This window comes from Streptopelia decaocto (genome assembly GCF_964273445.1).
Source record: "Streptopelia decaocto genome assembly, chromosome: 2".
Classification (NCBI taxonomy): Eukaryota; Metazoa; Chordata; class Aves; order Columbiformes; family Columbidae; genus Streptopelia; species Streptopelia decaocto.
In genome coordinates this window covers 19,810,074-19,829,672 of record NC_138655.1, presented here as the reverse complement: position 1 = coordinate 19,829,672, position 19,599 = coordinate 19,810,074, and the positions used below count along the sequence as shown (strand labels likewise).

The following is a 19,599-nucleotide window of genomic DNA, read 5'->3' as shown; positions in this document are numbered from 1 at the left end:
AGTTCGTATTTGGTAAACATTTTACAACACTCTTTTACTCATGGAATTATAGAATCATTTAGGTTGAAAAAGACCTTTAAGATCATCAAGTCTGACCATTAACCTGTCACTGCCAAGTCCACCACTAAACCATGTCCATAAGCACCACGCCTACATGTCTTTTAAATACCTCCGGAGATGGTGACTCAACTACTTCCCTGGGCAGCCTGTTCCAATACCTGACAAACCTTCCCTTGGAGAAATTTTTCACAATATCCCTTGCACAACCTGAAGCAATTTCCTCTGGTCCTGTCACTTGTTTAACCGCAGTGGAGAGTGATTTTGTTGCTAATAAATTATATAGGACACTGTAACACATTTTTAAGGTATTTCAGATATTGTTTTTTATTTTAAAAGTTAGTGGTGTTAGATGTTTCCATACCTCCTCAGCAGTGGTGGCAAGTGATGGGCTGTAACATAACAAGATCTTTTCTGTTCAGGAAGGTTTTCACTTGCTAAGAAGATGAAATGTCTGTTTTCATTTGACAACCAGAAGTAGGTGTTAAACACTTTGGCTTTCCCATGGGTGGTGCTGAGGATACACTACTGCATATCATCATTGCCCCGTGGCACATCAGCTTGCATGACCAGGGCTGATCTCTTAAGAAAGGCTACTTTGGAAATAGAGTGAGAAAATGAAATAGCATGGATATGTGTGGGACCTCTGGCCAGTTTAGTTTTTGTTCCAATAAAGAGGACAAATTCATCAAGGAGGCAAGGGTTTTGATGGATTGAGAATGAGGTTTTGATGCAAGTGTGAACATCCAGATACCTTGATGATTTAAATCAGCACCATTCCAGTAATCTATGATGAGAAGTGTCAATTTATAGCAGCTATGAAATCAGCCTATCAGTAAGTGTCATAAAAAATCAAATTTCCAGACAGTGATGAGAAAGCTGAGAGACAGATGGATATTTACCTTTCTGTATTAGTGTGAAGTACTTTGATATCTGTCATATAAACACTAAACCTGCCTCAAGTCATGGTTTTGTTGTTGGCTGTACTTAGATTTCCCAAGTGTCTAAAAGTATACCAGCTACCACTTGTATACCTTGTTTTTCCTACTGGATAATGAGAACATAATTAATGCCATCACCTAGCCTTCTGTTTGCTGTGAAGCTTTATTCACTGATGTGTGTAAAACATATTGAGATCCTGAATGCAAAAGGTTACAGAAGTATGATGAATTGTTGATTTTTAAAAAATGAATGCAAGACTATAAAGCAAACATGAAGCTTCTGTCAATTTTAAAGAGAGCTATAATAGATATATGCATGGAACTTACAGCATGAACACTACTTCTTTTGTAATGCCAGAAATTAACCGGCAGAATGTGATATGCAGTCTTGGCTGCACTGCTATCACTGCTATCACTTGAAGCTCTGCCTTTGACATCAGTACAGCTAGGATTCTTCCTAGATGCTTTATTTACATCAGAAAATGTAAGTAAACTGTTGTTCATAATTTGAAACATAATCATTAAAACTTTTTCTCAGTAATTCTGTAAAATTTGTTCCAAGCTAAAAATCCTGTAAATGTTTACTGCAACTGCATTTCACCTGGACTCAGATATGTTCCTGCTGCACTGCTTGTTGTGTTTAAGTACATTATTCAGTTCTGTTTAATTGTGAAGAACAAGTGATTTAATTCTGACCTTCTTAACTGTGCTCTGTAATTAAAATAAATATCAAAAACCTCCATTACTTGCTTCTAAGTAGTAATACTATAGAATAACTTCTGAAGTTAAGAATTAGGTATGCTATTTTCTTCCACACACAAAAGATACCCCAAAGGAAAGCAAAAACAGTCAAATTTTGTTTGGAAAGTACATCTTTAATAAAAAAATGAATTTGCAAAAGCACTATACAAAAGAATCACAGACACCTGGATTTCCTCTTTTGTTAGCAAAGGTAACTCGAACTGAAAAATATGAACAGATTAAAAATTCAAGCAAACAGAGAGATCATTTTTGGGGAGGGATCCTCTTGCTCTTATAATTTTAAAAAATTTATCTAGTCACCTTCACAGCATGATTTTTTTTTCTCAGCACGTTGCAGTGTAGAAACACAAAAGTAAAATGTACTTGGACTTTGTTACTGGAGTATGATATTAAAAGGCATCATCACCAGAAGATGCCAGAGGGATGACATATAGCCCTATCAACAAGCCATGCAGGCTCTGCCACATTAAAAAAAAAAAAGAGCCCCTGGTTTTCAAATCATCTCTGCAACATCCAGAAATGCATTTCTAGTATATCACTAAAGAAAGCAGTGGAATATTATCATGTATTCAGCATGAATCTACTTTTTTGTTTCATAACATAGTTGCTGTAAGAGCTTTTTCTTATGCAGACTGATTTCTTTTTCCTTTAGCATGAACTAAATTAACCAGCTAAACATATTTTTCTTAATTAAACCAAAAATCAGGGCAGTGGGAAAAAAGTTACAAATAGTTCTCTTTGAACTCAGTTCAGTGTGGACAGTTTGCATGATCTTTTCTATATCAACAACATTCCTCATGCATATTCTCTCTATCTTTTTCAGGAACTGAAGAAGAAACTGTTCCCAGATAAACAGAAGGACACCAATACAGTGCATCCTTTCCTAACGTCTCCACTGTGTCCGTACATGGATATTACAGTTAGGCTTCTCTTTCACATCTCAAGACAACACTGGAACTTGATTCTACTTTCACTTAACTCAGTCCTAAGACAGTGACTTTGTAGCAGTCTGCTGAATTTCTCTTTATTGGCAGAAAGATGTTTTCTGGTGACATTTCTTTCTGTTTATGAAAACTCATTCTTTTTAAAAGAAAAGGAAAACTAATTTATAAATAAATAAATAGAAAAAGAAAGAGATTACATGGTTTAACCAAGATTTCTAACCTTTTGGCTGAAAATCACAAAGATTTTGTTTGCAGTCATGTGCTAGGTTAGCTGAAATTGAGTTAATTTTCCATGCAGATAGAAGCTTTTCTTTTTAGTAGCTAGCACAGTAATTTGGTTTGGATTTAGCGTGGGAACAATGTGATAGCACCCTGGGATAGAGTTAATTTTTTCTTTCAGTATCTGGCTGTGTTTTTGAGGTGGTTTGAAAAGAACGTAAGTGCTCACTGGCATTTTGGCCATTGTCAAGGAGACAAGGGACTTTTCTCAACTTCCAGCTGCAGGTGTATAACAGTTGGGAGGAGAATAAACGAACAGCACCTAGACTGACATCCAGGTTGGTAAATGAACTGTTCTGTACCATTAGTGTCATGCTCGATATATAGCCAGAGTAAGCATTTCTGACTTGTTAATTCCATTAGAATTCAACCTTCTGCCATTTTGTGGATTATCTTTGTCCTTTCGCCTTTTTGACCTCTTGGTGGTAACAGCTGTTTGGGTCAGGGGCACTTTCCTTTCCAGAATTTCTTCATAAAATTGTTCTTATGAGATGTAAATCTTACTTTGAGGACTGAGGACTGCTGGGGGCAGGCTGTGTACATAGTAAAAGCTGTACACAGAATCCTATCCTCAAATGAACAAAAAAATCTGAGTTTTCCTGCTTCTCACAGACTGAGCTTGAGTCTTCTTTCAGATGCAGCAGACTGACATTGGCATCATTCCACTGATGCCATTGACATGATTTCTGACTTATACTGTTGTTCCAGGGCTTTCTAAAAATGGTCTTTTTGCATTATACAACCACCACTATACATGGTATTAGCTGGTATCTTTCTAGGCATGCAGAGGAAAGAACTGGCTGGTGATAGAGACTGTACTATCATCTCAGTTCTTGATGTGGTACTCCACAAATTTATGCTGACACAATGCAGCGATTGTAGAACATATTGTGAGGAAGCACACCATCTGTTTTCTGCCTCTGCTTTTCTATAAATAACAGACTTCAGTATCTGTGGGTGCCAGGCTAGCTTTTTGCAACATACCCTTCCAGCCCTTTAAAATTCCTCCTGACCATCTGGGAATTTCCTGCTCTGCCAAATACGTTTGTCTGGACAGAGTTGAGGTCTGTCTCTTGTCGCTAAGAAATCCCCTTACATTAGGGCTGAGGCTTTTTGAAGGAGGTCAGTCCTGTGCCAAAACATAGACCTGGAACTTCTGCCACTCCAGGGGGAAGATGGGGGCGAGAGGTCAGCTGCAGCTGGGTGTGCCTGAGGCTGGGCAATGCCCTTTTCAGGACAGGAACTGAGCTCAGACTTTTACCACTGATTCACTGTGAGCAGCATCAGGCCAAGCCTCACAGGAATTCATTAGCATCACCCTCCGAGTGAGAGTCAAGAGATTTTTTTTTTCAGTTTCTAATCCTCTCGAGGCTATTTAATGATAATGGTTTGAGTTTGTGGAATGTGTTGAAAATCTCCTTTGGGTTCACATTCCCATAGGAAATTACTGTTTTCTCTAGTCAATTTTTTTTTGTAAAGGCACATGCTAGCAACACCTGGAAAATGTGATAGCAATACCAGACTAAGCCTGACAGAAGCAAACCCAAAATTAATATCCACTCTCACAGAAAAAAAACCCGAGCTACTCTGACTTAGGATATGAAGCTGTCTCACAATATAAAGCTTGTATTGCATTATGAATAGTATTCCAAAAATAATCTTACTGCATCTTCCTTATAGAATTTCAGAAGGATTTTACTATGGAAATAAAAACATGACAACATTCAAAACCACACTGGCATACCTATCTCTAAGGCATCATCTTGAAACTTAAGAAGAATGAAAATGGGAAATTTACCCTAAAATGCATTTCCAGTGTTCCATCATGGTGAGTTATAGCACACAGGAAAAGAAAAAAACAAAAACAAAACCCAGCCCCCCGCAAAAAAAACACCACACAACAAAACCAAAAACACAAAACAACACCAAAAAACCCACAACAAAAACAAAAAACCACAAAACAACAAAAAAACAAAACCAAACAACAACAACAACCCGAGAACAAAAACAAAAAACCAATGCTAATTCTAGTGATAAAGGACTGAGGAGTTTTGATCGTAATTTCAGAAGCTCTGCATGATTTTAGCAGCAAAGTAATGAATTAAAATGTTGAAGTAGTATTTAAAAATGCACAAAAAGGAAGAAGATGTCACTCTGGGTTTATATTTTACAAATCAGGAATTCATGTTGTATCTTCATGCCCATAACACAGCAACAAAAACATTTTCAGTCTTGCTCAATTCTGGTTCTAGGAAATACCCCAGGGGGTCAGTGGCCAAACTACTAGATGTTTCCAAGATGTGTAGGAGTGTTAAATGCTAGATCAAGGAAACTTTTTTTCCCCCTAGGGTTCACAATGCAGGTTTTTTGCAGAGAGCACTGGGAGGCATTAAGGTAGAAGGTAAAAACTGCTGCTTTTTTTGGCTTACTGGCTTAGCATTAAGGAAATACAGCAAATAATCCTTGCTTTAAGAACCTGAATTCCAGACAAATTCTTCTATTTCTGTCTCTGTTTAATTTTATAACTCTTTTTAATGTTGGTACATCCATTGCACTGTATCAATATGTCTTATAAATACATAAATATATAATTTATCCACTATTTGTATACATAACAATAATGAAATATTTTTATGTTTTTAAGACTTATTGGTGGCCAGTACAGCATGTGCCGTCATGGTATGCATGGCAAAAAAAAAAAAATCTAAGCTCACACAATCCTCTAGGTGAACTGCATAAGGAATTATAATTCAACTGTCTTTGATACTTTGAATTGTTATGACATTGTTCTCTATAGGAAGAGATCTCTAGGAAGTTTATGAACTTTCCATTTTCGTCCACTTATCCAAAAGTACAAAATAGATGTGTGTTTGTTTAGAGTAACAGAGCAATTCCCACTTAGTTCTACCTCCTTTCGAAAGCTACTGAAGAGTAGCTACATTCTTCTGACAACACTCTCCAATGGTGAAATGAAAACAATTTATTTTACAGGGGCAAAACTTGTAATATGCTAGGTGTTTCCTGTAAAGTTCTGAGTATCATCAACTCAAAAACAGGACCCTTGGCACTTTCAGTGTCAAGTCCTTAGATCTTGCAAAATCTAAGTGGTAAGCTTGGGCAAATACCTTTCTAGTATTTCTGACATCGAGCTCATCACAGACTCTCTATAGCACTTGTTTGATGCTACTGAATTGTTTCTTCACCTAATGGCCAAGTATATGCACCAAAGCCAAACATTACTTTTGAGGTTGCCACTGACGGTTGTAAGAGTGTGTCGGGCATGAGAGAGACACGTTTGTGACCACCTGCACTGGCATTCTGATTTTACTCAACATTTGAGTGGGGGTTTGTCTGCATTTCAGATACTTTAACAACCCGTGAAATTTGGAGAATTCATAGTTTCCTCATTAAAACATGCTGCTGAGCATCTTCTTAGCCTCACCATTGTTTATTTCTTAAATTTAGAAAATTTTTTTTTCTGTTTTTTTTTTTTTTTAAATAAAATAATAAATGGTCTTATTTTAAATAAAATATTCCTCAACTCTGATAAGGTTTTCTCCAGCAGACTGTAATACTACTGAAATATGTAGTCATATGGTCTTTGTAGGGCCACACAGTCAGTAAATAGTTTACAGATACATTGTTTCAGGGCATTTTACTGAACATAGGGTTGTACACCAGAGTAATTTTTCAGACTTTTCTGTCACTGCAAGACAAGTTATTTTATTGTGTGTGCTTAGTGACATGTTGGGCAGCACATAAATTTATGGATTACAACACTAACCTCCACTCTTCCTGTCAGACTTTTAATGAAAATCCTCTATCAGCCTCAAATAGAAAGACTCCTTGCTTTGAAGCACCACCCCCATCTCCCACCTTATACTTAGCCTTTCCAGTCTTTCTCCAGGTCCCTAACACTTTTTCCGAGATGACCCTTTCCAAGAGGCAATAGTCCACAGCTACAAACTCATCCTCAGTTCCCTTGGGAGTTACCTGTCCCATAACTATTTTATGGAATTCAAAATAATAAAAAAAAAACACTTTAAAAAGCTACATTTATTCTTATTGCATTTACAGTTTACCCAACACACAAACTCATAGCAAATATTTCACATAGTTTACCCAAACGTTACATTCTCTCTTTAGAGACATGTATGTGAGCATGTAATGAGGTGCCAGTATTTTGCCAGTGAGGTGACATGTAGAAACTCAGCTAATACCCTGGTTTCAGGAAAGCCAGTGAAGTGTGAAACAAAGCCAGGTTTCTCAGCAAAACTCAGCTAATGAGGATTTGAAATCACTCATTCAACAGGATACTTCTCAGTTGCAGACAGAGCAATGTCTTATATCTCTGCACAGTGACTGGTACAATGGCTTAATGAGCAGATCAACCTATAAAAATGTGTTTTACCAACGTTTATTGAATTCAATCTGCTGTAATCATCTTTCACCTTTAATGATAACACTTTGGTACTTGGCAAACTCCTCTTGTCTTGGGTGCATCTGCAAATAGAGTTGTCTTACTTATACTTCTCTGCACAAAACTCTGGTATAATAACAGGTACAAATAATTCTTTAACAGGACAGGAAGACAGGAAGGCAGAGGCCACAACGGTTAAGCTGTGTGGTGTCATGGAGGTAAATGATGTCAGAGGAATAAACAAAAGGATATTTATTGCATCAGCCAGAATTCTTGGAAAAGCCAAGAGATCAAACTGGATCATTCAAGAAAAATGTGAAGAGAAACAACCTTAATCATCGCCTCTGTAGTTAAGAGGCTAAAGTGATAAAGAATTTTGCAGCCCCTATCTCCTCTGCACAAAAATAGCAACACAGAAAAACTTTTTAGCAGAGCATTGATGGCCTTTCCCATTAACAGGATAGAAGTGAGGCAGGAAAGATAGGTGGCCCTTGACCATTTATCTCTGCTATAGTAAGTCATGCATAGAGTGAAGTATGAAGTTCTAGCCAAGGAACAAAGGGGAACAGTTCATTCAGGAAGAGATTAGATCATCTCTTTGAGCAATTTTCCCTCTAAGCAGATCCTCAAAATTCCAGGCACAGCACCAAAGGCATCATGGTTTGGGGGCTGCCCGTTACTGTGTTAACTTGCTGATGTGGCCTAGAAGGCCACAGGAATTTCCTGATGAGTTAAGACTGTAGAGGGTAAATATTTAACTATGACACAAATAAATATACTTAATACTTAAATGATGATGGCAGTGATCCTAAATCCTCATTTCAGCTACTTCTATCTACATATGAATGCCCAATTTTCAAAAGCTGTAGCAGTTTTCATTGAGTCCTTTGGTGTTGGAGGAGATTTCAGAGAACCAGGTTGTGTATAAAGTATTTCTGTGAGATTTCAGAAATATCCAGTCATTTCTACACTGTTTTTTTCATAGAAAATAGTAGGTTTTTAGGAGAACTAGTGCTTTGATGGTGAACATTAGATAATTATCTGAAAATCCTTGCCTTCTTGAGACACAAATGCATGATTCAGAAGTGAAAAGAGAAAGGCATGTAAATGACCCTATTATTCACCCTCACCGTTACCTACACACTGAGCTGATGGAAGAGTTTTAAAAAAAAAAGATTTATTTAATATAGTTCTTTTTCCTGAATAAGACTTCTGAATGAGAACCAAAACTCCCAGAAGATAATTCTTACTAAAGCTATTCAAAGTTGAATGTACAAAAGTGAAAAGCAGCACATTTAAATAGAGCCATAGGTGGTTTAATACAAATTGAAAATTCATCCAATACAATGCATAAAAAAACACTTATAAAATATCATTTAACAGAACTACATATTTTTTTTTACCCTAAATCTCCACTGTTCAAGACCATATTTACAGACAAGAGCTTCAGAAAGAAAAATAAACTTTTACAAGCATAGGCTGACAACTTTAAAACATTCATAAATAATATTATCCAAAGAGCAGGCAAGTCTACCACAACCCTCAAGATAAATGTAAAAGCATCTCTAGAGATTGTACTACAGCTGCTCCTTTGATTTTTGTGGGTATTTAAAATGTGTTCTGTGGATTTGGAGTGTGTTAAAGGTCAAATATTAAAACACATCTCAAAATAGTAAATTTACACACTGAGAATCAGACCTTTTTCACCTACAGTCAGGAAGTAAAAACCCCATTTAGAAGGCTGGAGAGCCTTTGATAATGACTGAAAATTTGTTGTAACATTTAAAATAGTGGTCAGGAGTACTCAAATGACACCAGTGCTTTTCTCCTTGAAACCTCTGCAGGTTTAGGCTGGTGTGGAACACAGATAAGGAAGAGAAAAGCCTGGCCTGCTAAACACTCTTATCCCTAAGACAGAAGTTTCATAACATAGTATCTTTCAAGAAAATTCTCTTGCCCACAGAAAGCCTTTAAAAGGAGTTTGGATGTGAAAGAAGGCAGGATCAGTCTATAAATGGTATAACAGCCTGCAGCAGAAATAGTTTTTAGATTCAAAATTGATTAGCACCAATCTGATCATCTATGCTCTAGTGTGAATAGAGCTATGCTGTCAAAAACAGAAAAATTACCTTCTAAGGTCATCTGCTCTTACTCCCAGTTTTCTCCCACAATTCTCTAGTCTTGCCTTAATTCCTGGCAGGAATGCTCAGAGTTCCTCCTATCTCCAGGGTAATCTCTCAAGTCTATTTGCCTTCTTGGTACAGAAAGAGGAGAAATAATGCCAGGACCCAAATCCTTGGGCAGAACAGAGTCAGAAGGGAATTCTGCTTACTGGAACAAGTGGATTTTGGTTGTCCCTGTACATTCCTATTGCAGAAGGTACACCTGGTACATTATTTGCAACAAGACAACTACACAAAGCATGACAAATGGCAATAATTTACTCCAACAAATAAAAATTCCCAGGAGACCTGATGAAAAATTATAACTGTATAGTTATGTCAAGTCCTATTAAAGAAGCAGATGCCATGCACACATAAAACACAATCAGGTTTGTCTTACAACATATGCACACATAGGGACAGAAAAATATCTGTGATGGTCCAATATTTTTTCCCAAATATATGAAAATTCTTGCTTCATATGCATTCTGGAAATTACAAAAGCAAAGGCACACATAATTTATCAGCAACAAAGTAATTTTCTGTTACTTCCTCTAGTTATTATAAAATAAATGTAATTCTTATTTTGTTTGGTTGATTTGCTTTAATTCTAAAAGTAAACCATTTTTAGAAATGTAGAATAGTACAACTTGAGCATCTTTCCAGTTGACCTTACACCAGTCTTCCTTTGCCTGCCTGTACCCATTTGTTTGTTCAATGTTGAGTGTAGCCCCACTGATACATCTTGTTTAGCCCACTTGATACATCTTTGGCTTACATCAGTTTTAAACAGGGATAATTAAACTGGTGTAAGTCTGTGGGTAGATTTCTTATCCCAGTTTAAAAGTGAATTACTCTGTTTAAGATTAACCTGATCCCTAACTAAGGTAATGAAAAGTGAAGCTTGATCTTTATGCAGTAACATTAATAAGAATGTAGTGCAAATGTGCAACAATTTATGGCATTTCTAAGTTACCCCTCCAAGTGATTATTCACCACCATGGTGTTTCATAACACTTTCTAAAATATGCACATATGGTTACACAAGAATAACCCTGTGTTAAAGTGCAACTTGTTTCATAAGAAAAAGAACCCTTCCTATGAAATATGAAACTATTTCAATTTCCTTTTCCTGATCAAACTTCAACCCTTTAACAAGAGAGGAAATCCTTATGCTACTGGGAGGACTTTTACACCAGGGCTGTTTATTCAAGACACTTGAGCTGCTGGTGCTGAAGATGAGGTTCACAGCACAGCTAAAAATGTGACAGTGATTCTAGAAGGCCGACTTTTGAAACTTCTTCCTTGTTTGTGTCTTATTGCAAACACAGAGAAAATGACTGAACTATTCTGAACTGTAAATTGAGATGAATACAAGCAGGTTGTTAAGTATCTTCATCATTCAGGGTATGCTTGCAATAAATCACATAAGCGAGAACAGTTTTGATAATGACAAGTTTATTCAAAATTGCTGGTAACCATAGCTCTAAAAAACTAGCCATTCCTCACTGGTCTTCCTGGGACTCTGTACAAGACTCAGCTACAATCCTATTAATCTTAGATGAATTAATCTTAGATGAATACAGGTTTGAGCAGCAGCTGCTCAACAGGTTTTAAGAACACTGCCAAGAATGAGGACCATTCTCACTGTTAGCAGGACATATATAATCGATTTACTCAACTGCAACCTGCAAAATATACTTAGCATTATAGACTCATATCCATTGTATTTATCTGTTTATTTTTAGAAATTATTTTAGTTATTTGTTTTAAAACTAATTTCCTTTGAAAAGATTTTTTAATCTCACATGGTTTTCTGTAAACATTGAAAGTATTAACATACATAAACTGTTAATAGCACAAGATACTTTCCACCAGAAAGACTCCTAAAGCAACATAAAAAACCTCAAGATGTTAAGCCTACTAATAGACTTGTAAAATTCAGTAGTAGCACTATATCTGTGTTAGAAAAGGGAAACAGGAATACTTAAGTTTTACAATTTCCTTATAGTCACAAGGGAAATCTATGCTACACCCATGGAGAGAAATAAAGCTTAAATCCATCCCACTTAACTGAGGCCTTGAAATTAGGAAATTAGCTGCTCAGGATTTCCACAGAGTCAATGAAGAGAGGCAGGGTCTTCCACAGGACAGTTGGGATGGCTGACTCTTCCCCTGGGCTTGCTACTGTCTCTTGACACAGCAATGAGTGATTCCCCACAGCAAAGAAAAATCTATCTTGAGTATGTCTGGTTTATGGCCAGAAGTTTGGGTGGGATGATGTAGGCCTAAAATACCCAGCTCTATACTTTTCCCACATGGGCTTTTTTTTTTCTTTTCCAAGGCACCCAGTACTGTGAAGCAGAGATTGCTTCCAAACCACAGAAGGGAATGGGAACTGTGAGTTCTCAGCACCCTCAAAATGACACACCATTTGCTTGATATCCATTTCATTTAGAAAAGCTCTTAGTGCTCCAACTGAGATCTCCCACTGGGCATGTTGGTTGGTCACTTCTGATGACTAATAAATGCAATATTTTATTGTTACCAGAAAGTTCCTAATTACAGCTGTCATCACTGAAAATAAACACATTCAGGTTCTACTGCACATTATGATAAAGCCTTCTGTCCAAGCATGGGAAATATTTTTTTGAAGTGATTCACTACCAAATGTGGCAACATGTGAGACTGCCCTTCAGTGTATTTCTCTGATTCTTCTGCTTCTTAAAAAGAAAAATGATTAAAATTGCCAAATGGGTTATCCCTCAATAATGTAAAGCTTTCAGACATTTCTACATTTGAAGTCTTGCCTCTTTCTTGTGGGTACCTCAGAATTTCCCAAGGATTTCAGCAATTTGATTAATAAACCTTTCAACTGTAGTCATATTATTGTCCAAGAGAATTTTTGGAGATAATAAGCAATTTTTTTTTTTTTCCACTCAAACGTGAATTTTCTTAGAACCAGTTTGTTTCCACAAACTTATTTTTGCTCTTTTAATTTAGCTTTTACATATACTCTCACCCATTGAGTAGTATATACTGTATGAGTAATCCCATCAGTTTGAATCCCACCATTTGTTTCACAGCTAGTCTGTGGGAACCGAATTTCAAATGTCACTAGGATGAGGCTGTCCTTTGGATATGAGAATTCATTGACTGCAAAGCAAAAAGGAGCACCTAGAATAGTAAACAGCCTCTGGGTGTAGACAAGAAATCCAGGTTCAAGCTGGATGCCAAACAAGAGGCTAGTGGTCAGTTCTGGATGAAACTTTCTCATTGTTTTCTTTTAGCCTTGGTCCACCTTGAAAAATGAGATTTACTGAAAAGCCATTCCTTACACATCCCTATTAGCAATGCTCATGCAAGCAGAAAGGGAGATTCCAAATCTAATGACCTGTTTTAATTTGTGAAAATTAATACGAGATCATCATGGTTGCACTTAATATACTATGTGAACTTTAAGGTCACATGTTACTTTACAAATTGGTCAGTGAGACAAAAATATAAATAAAATGGAATTTTTACTATGTCTTCTAATAGTTCAACTTGGGAAAATTGGTTTCTTAATGTGACAAGATTTTACACACACTGTAGATATCTCCATTTTTATATTAATATAAATTTGCCTCATAGGATATTAAGACAGCTCTTTAGATCTCTCCTCTTCAGGGCAGGCTCTCTCACACTTTCACATAGCTTCACAGCAAGAGTGACATGTAAGGAATTTTCCTATCTTCAGCAAACCATATCAAATCCAAGGCAAAATCCAGCCACTCCACACACGTAAGCGTATTATTAATATTTAATTGCAGTGCTAGGCCCTGCTGGCGAAGACCATAGAGAGAGGTGGACTTTCACTGGAGCAGCACACAGCACACAGCGACAGACACCAGTCTTTCAAAAAAACAGTATCTGCTATGCAATGGCTGGTTCCCCTCAAAACCTACATTCTTTACATCGGGGTTTCAGACTCATTTTCACCAGGGGACACATCAGCCTCGCAGTTGCCTTCAAAGGTAGGAAAGTAATTTTAGGATCATATAGATGTAACTACTCCTACATTTACACAGTCAGGAAATCACATTCGGTCCTTTGAAGGCAACTGTGAGGTTGACGTGGCCTCAGATGAAAATGAGTCTGACACCCCTGCCTTACATGTTTAAAACCCAGTTGAGCTTTGTGATGTTATTTCTGCAAAATAAGGAGGTTAACAGACAGCACAGACAATGCAAAAGACAAATAATTTATCAAAACTATGATAAGAATAAACTTAAAATTTTACTACGGCTACAGATACCTCAGAAAAATTGTTCATAATTTCTTTCTTGACTGAATCAACCTCATCATTTTATACTTCTCTTACAGCTGGTGACAGCACAGGCACTTTGAAGGGTAAGGGAAGTGAGTTGAAGTTTCTTTCTTTGTTTTAGCTGTAGGGGTATCAACAATATTTGCAGAGAAAAGGAAAATTTTAAAAATCTAAGTTTGGATAATGGCTGACCAGAAGGATTGTGGTTCACTTTCAACTCAAACTTGTACATCTCTGTTAACTTCTTATAGTATACTATTATTAAGCCTTCATTTTAAGCTTTTATGGTATTCTGCTTAGGTAATGATCAGGAAAAAAAAAAAAAAAAGTGGATCATGTAAAACTAATTACTGTAATAAAAATTATTTTTACTGTTTTGGACTGAGGAATAAGTATATGAAACATTCATCCATATAGCTATCCTGAATGTATACTAAGTCTATCAATTCTGTAAGTTCAGCAAGCAGACTAACGGAAAGTTCCTCAGCAAGACATGATGATAACATTTCATGTAACTCCTCTTTGGCAATATTTAGACACTGCAGTGAAATACCAAACAGTATCACGTGTGCCAGTCAGTTACTGCAAGAAAGAAAATGTGATGAACTGTTTGTTTTGAACTATTAGTATAAACATATTGCAGAAATGAAACCCAAGCTTAAACAATGGGGAAAGTTATCCGGAATTAAAATAAACAGTTCTAGGAAAATCTCTAAAAATGTTTACCAAGTCATCTTCTTCTGAGTAGTTTCTGCTCAGAGGGTTTAGCCATGCCTCTAGTTTGCCAACCGATCCCAGTTATGGTGACTACAGATAGGCAAATGTTAATGGAAAAGACCAGCACATAATTGCCTCTAATAGGCTCCCCAGGCAAAATCATTGTTATTTACCATGAAGTTTAAGATCAGCAAATAAGAACTTTCGGGGTTTAAGCATAGAAAAAGGCCTTAAAAAACAAAAACAAAAAACCACACACACAAAACCAACCAACCAAACAAACAAAAAACCAAAAAACACTACAGAATTAAGCAAATAATGATTCTTACAAACTTTCTTACTAAACAGTCTTTCAATATTGCAGGCTAGCATTTCTGCTGAGAAAACAATTCACCCTGCCAAAAATTGCCCAAGAACAATTTTAATGAAAGTTATATATATTACCTGAAGTAATTTCCTTTATGTAAGTCAGAATATATTTCAAATTCTTAAACATTATTTCTTATTATAAGTATTCACTTCCAGTCATATACCTATAACTACTAATTATTCTTTGTTCACAGCAGGTGCATTGTAAAATGCTGTTTAGTGTAGCAGGTTATATCCAATATTAAAAATCTAGGGGGAAAAATAAGTGCAGGGTATAAAAATGAGAAACAAGATATCTATATAATATATTTATTACACTTAAACATTATGCTTGCTTTGAAAAGAAATGGGTTATGGTTGAGGCTCTTTGTAACAGCAACAGCAACAATGCAAATTCAGTATTCAGAGATGCTATGGTGGAACTGCATTTGTTCAGAGGGAGCCGTACTCCACCACACAGAGAAACGAGTCCTTTCATTCCAGGGAAAACTGACGCATAGGGATATGTGCACAATCCCAGTTTTATGTAAACCCCTGGGAGCAGAGTGTTGGGGGCCGGGAAGGAAAGGAGGCGGGGGATGGTTCTGCCCATAGCCAGTTTTACAATCACTGCACAAGAAAACAGTCCTCAAATATAAACCCCTTTCATTGGGCTTCCTACCTGTTCAATCACTTCCCTCTAAAGTGTGAGAGGACTAACCCTAACTCAGACATTCACACTCCAGAGACTCATATTTCTTCATGCTCAGTTCACAGTGAAACAGTGATCTTAGTTCAGTCTCTAGTGGACAAACACAGAATAAGTGAAGTCTTATAAGCATGATTCAGCAAGCAATTTGCTCAAGTAAAATCATGTGTGCATAAATACAGATAACAACTTTCCTCTTTTTAGTGATTGCCTCTGTCTCCCAAGGCATGGTAAAATAATTTCTTAAGAAATGCTTCCCTCTGCAAAAGACATCCCCTATTTCCAGCCTTATATTCCCCAAAGCAGACCAAGATATTACAAAAATAAGGAAAGTAGTCTAAAAAAGTAATGCTTGGTTATATTTTGTTTTATAGTCACATGTTTACTGAACAGGGTCTTTTCTCTCTTGCTAGAGGCAGATATGCAAAGAGCACAATTAATTTACCAAGAGATCAGGAAATCCTCTCTAAAGATTTTAATAGGGTTTGAGGGATGGGGATGGCTGTATCTGCTTTTTAACATATTTCTGTCTTGTACACTGTTTGGATGCAACAAAATTTGTACAAGAGACAGGTAACAGTAACTATGCTAATGTGAAGTTTTAGCCCACCTGGCAGCATCTTCACTAGTTTTTTATTGATGTTTATTCTTAGTGTGAACTTGTGTTAGTTAAATCATCTATCTCTCAAATGGGTACACACAGCAGTTTTCTTGTGCCATCTTACATGATTAGTTGCATCACTCAATTGCTCAATTTTCTAAGTTTTGCCAGGTCAAAATGCCAGTATGAGAATCGGAATATTGCAAATAACTATATACAAAGACTGTTTATTTCTTTTTACTGGTCAGCTGTCCCAAGGCATTTTCATTACCAAGGCACAGACAAGATCCTGCAAGGTATGGAATTTTATGCGAGTAATTCTGTTAAGGTGAATGGGACTGCTCATATGAGTGACATTATTCACATATTTAAGTCTTTCTAGGCCCAAACTCCAGGTCATACACAAAATACTAAGAAGTTCATTAGAACTACTGCACAATAATTACTTCTAAGTTACTGCAACACCTTCAAATCTACCTTTCCCTTTCTGTGAAAGAATGCACATATACACATGCAAATTAAAACACGCTGTTTCAGTTAAAAAGTTTTATTGTGATGTTTTAGGACTGCGAATGCTTATATACTTTCTTCTTTCTTTCCAGCAATTCACTGGGTAGAATAGTATTACAGGATCTATTTATGGAGGAACAATTATATTCTTAACCCTGTGCCTTTAAATGCTTGTTTGTTTGTTTGTTTGTTTGTTTGTTTGTTTGTTTGTTTAATGCTGTCTTTTACTGAGAGAGTAGCAGGTATCCCTTATGGCATCTGATCTGAGGCTGTGAACTATAAGTAGGGGTTATTGGAAAATTTAGTAATTCCTGTCATCAGAGTCTCTGGAGGATTTTTGAGTTCTCTGATTCACAAACATCCAGTCTCTTGAGATGAAGCTTTAAGAAGCTACATCTTTCAGTGAAGTAAAGAAAATTCTGCTCCCAAGTGCAATGTCACTAAAAAGGGTGCACTCTGGCTCTAACATTTCTCCCGTACACAGCCATGAACTAGATCAATCCTTATTACCTCAGTTCTCATCAAAACTAATGAAAACTTTGAACAGCATAAGCATCACCCAAAAAATCTATTTATTGAGAAATGAAAGAAAGAAACACTTACTTTTTGCAGCCACTGAGTGTAATTTTCCATCACATGTTCCAGATGTTGTAGTTTCTGGGAAGAGAAATCCTGTTCCACGTGAGGAGCATCTCTCTGAAGAGCATTTGTGTTGTACTGGTCTGTCGTGCTTTCACGACAGTTCCCGTCCTGTTCTGGCAGAATGAAAGTATAGGTGCACTGCCCATGCTGAATCCGGTTAAATCTTCTCCCACTGGCTTCTGGACCCCGACGCTGGTTATTACAGTCTGTATGAGCAAGAATTGCTGCCAGAAAAGCAAAGGAAAGGAAAACTGACATGTTATTATTACTTTCCCTTCTCACTTTAAGAAAAACTTTTTCTTCCTCTTTCTTTAAATTTGTTCTTAATTTCTCTTAAAGTCTTTGGAAAAAGGACTGGAGAAGTTCACTTTAGTAATTAAGCTTGGATAAACTGTTATTTTTTTTAATTTCACTGTGAGGATAGCTTCCTTAGTTAAAATTGGGAATATTTATTGCATAGTAGTTAAGATTTATTGTTTCCTCTCTGTTACAGTCCAGCATGTAGCCTGCTTCAGTCAGCTGCATATGCATATCCCAGTCTCTTTCCCCTACACTATCTGCTGCAGAACTGCTATTTTCTCTCAGACTTCAGTGAGTTTTATTAAGGTTGCACTTTCAAGCCAAGCTGGAAGCAAGCAGCCTTTCACAAGATGACTTGACAGGAATGTGTGTATGAGTGCGCCCCTGTGCTGAGGATGGCTGATGGCTCGGTACAGAGGGATCATCTTACAAACTGGCTGGATGCGTGACCTCAGCCGTGCATGGCTTTCCAGCCCCTATTGCACACAACCGCTAAGGGCTTTTGACGAACTCACATAAGTTTAATAAGGAAGGCAGTCCACCTTAATACACTTCATATGTTCACACTGACCTATTAAAATGTAGATAAAGTGTAGAAGTTTGTTGTAATCCTTCTGTAAATATACAAAGCTCTGAAATTAAAAATACTTTCAGTTCTGTGCTGCTCAGTATCTATTAAAAAATTCTAAGTCAGGCGAATGACACTTCTGGGAAAAAAGTTACGTTTAACTCCCACATGCTTTAGCTACTTTTCTAAGACAACTGCATTTCTTTAGCAGAGCTTTCAGAGTTTCAGAGATTTTTTTACAGCATATAATGAAATTAAGGCTGCCAAATAACAATGAGGAACGGCAGTTCAGAAGCATAATAATTTTCTATGTTTGGCTTCTAAAATAAGGCAACTAATTATAAAACAGTGAGATATGGTCGCTGAAATCTTCCAGATTGTCTTCTGTACTACTACTGTGTAGTTATCACATGCAAAACACTTCTACCAATTTGCAAGTCTGCATGGGCTATACAGACACCCCTCATCATATGTAGAAACTTGCCTGGGGACAACTTCCTCAGAAAAAGTTTGAAAATATCCCATACTTAAATAAAGTCTTCGGTATTTGCTACAGACAAATAAAAAATGCACAGATTAGAAACAGGATTAGAATATTCCCAAAATTCAGAGGAATTTTGGATCTGAGTCCTGCTCTATTATTTGCTGTTGTTACATAAATATCAGCCAACACCTATACAGACCACTTTGCATAATTTTTCCCATGAAAGTTAGTAGTCTTCTAAATAGCAATAGTTCCTCTCTAAAAAAAACAATCTGCAAGGTTTTTACCCACAAGGAAGCCTACCTGCAATATACTGAGTGCAAGCACCTTTGGTGTTCATGTAATTGCCACCTGAATCACAACTACAATTTAATTCTAAAAGAACCACCTGGAATATTTACCCAGACATCTGACCTGCTCCTAAGGAAGCTATTCCTACTCAAAACTGGGGGTGAAGGCTTTTCAGCTTGCATTTGGAAAGAAACTAGTGTATTTGAATCTATAAGAAATATCCCCTACAATAAATGAGAAAGCCTTATCTTGCTTTAAAATGTCTATATGTCCAATAGAGGAAAAAAAAAAAAAGGAAAAAATACAAAGCAAAGAGCAAATCACCAATGCTACTATTGCTTTTAGCAATATCAGAATATCCTTCCACACCTGAACTGTTTGGGCCATATTCACACTGTTTTTTTCTTTTTTTTCTGCCCCTGAAAACCCACTTCTTATAGCTTGTTTTCTGGCTTTCATATAGCATTTATCATACTTCACCAGCAGAAGAACTAGTTCTGCTGTGGTTTATTACACTGTCTTTGCAATTATTGTGAAATGTAATTGCAAGATATC

General features: G+C 36.7%; 1 protein-coding gene across 2 annotated transcripts in view; it reads right to left on the bottom strand.

The window, feature by feature from the left end:
- Positions 1 to 18,053, bottom strand: part of ANGPT1 (angiopoietin 1) — a 157,321-nt gene extending 139,268 nt beyond the window's left edge. The window contains exon 1 of one of the 2 annotated variants that reach the window (XM_082045109.1): positions 17,363 to 18,053. In XM_082045109.1, coding sequence (XP_081901235.1) covers positions 17,363 to 17,659 — 297 coding nt within the window. In that variant the 5' untranslated portion in view covers positions 17,660 to 18,053. The remainder of the gene's footprint in view (positions 1 to 17,362) is intronic. The other variant, XM_082045108.1, reaches the window with a different exon arrangement.
- Positions 18,054 to 19,599: the final 1,546 nt, after the last annotated feature.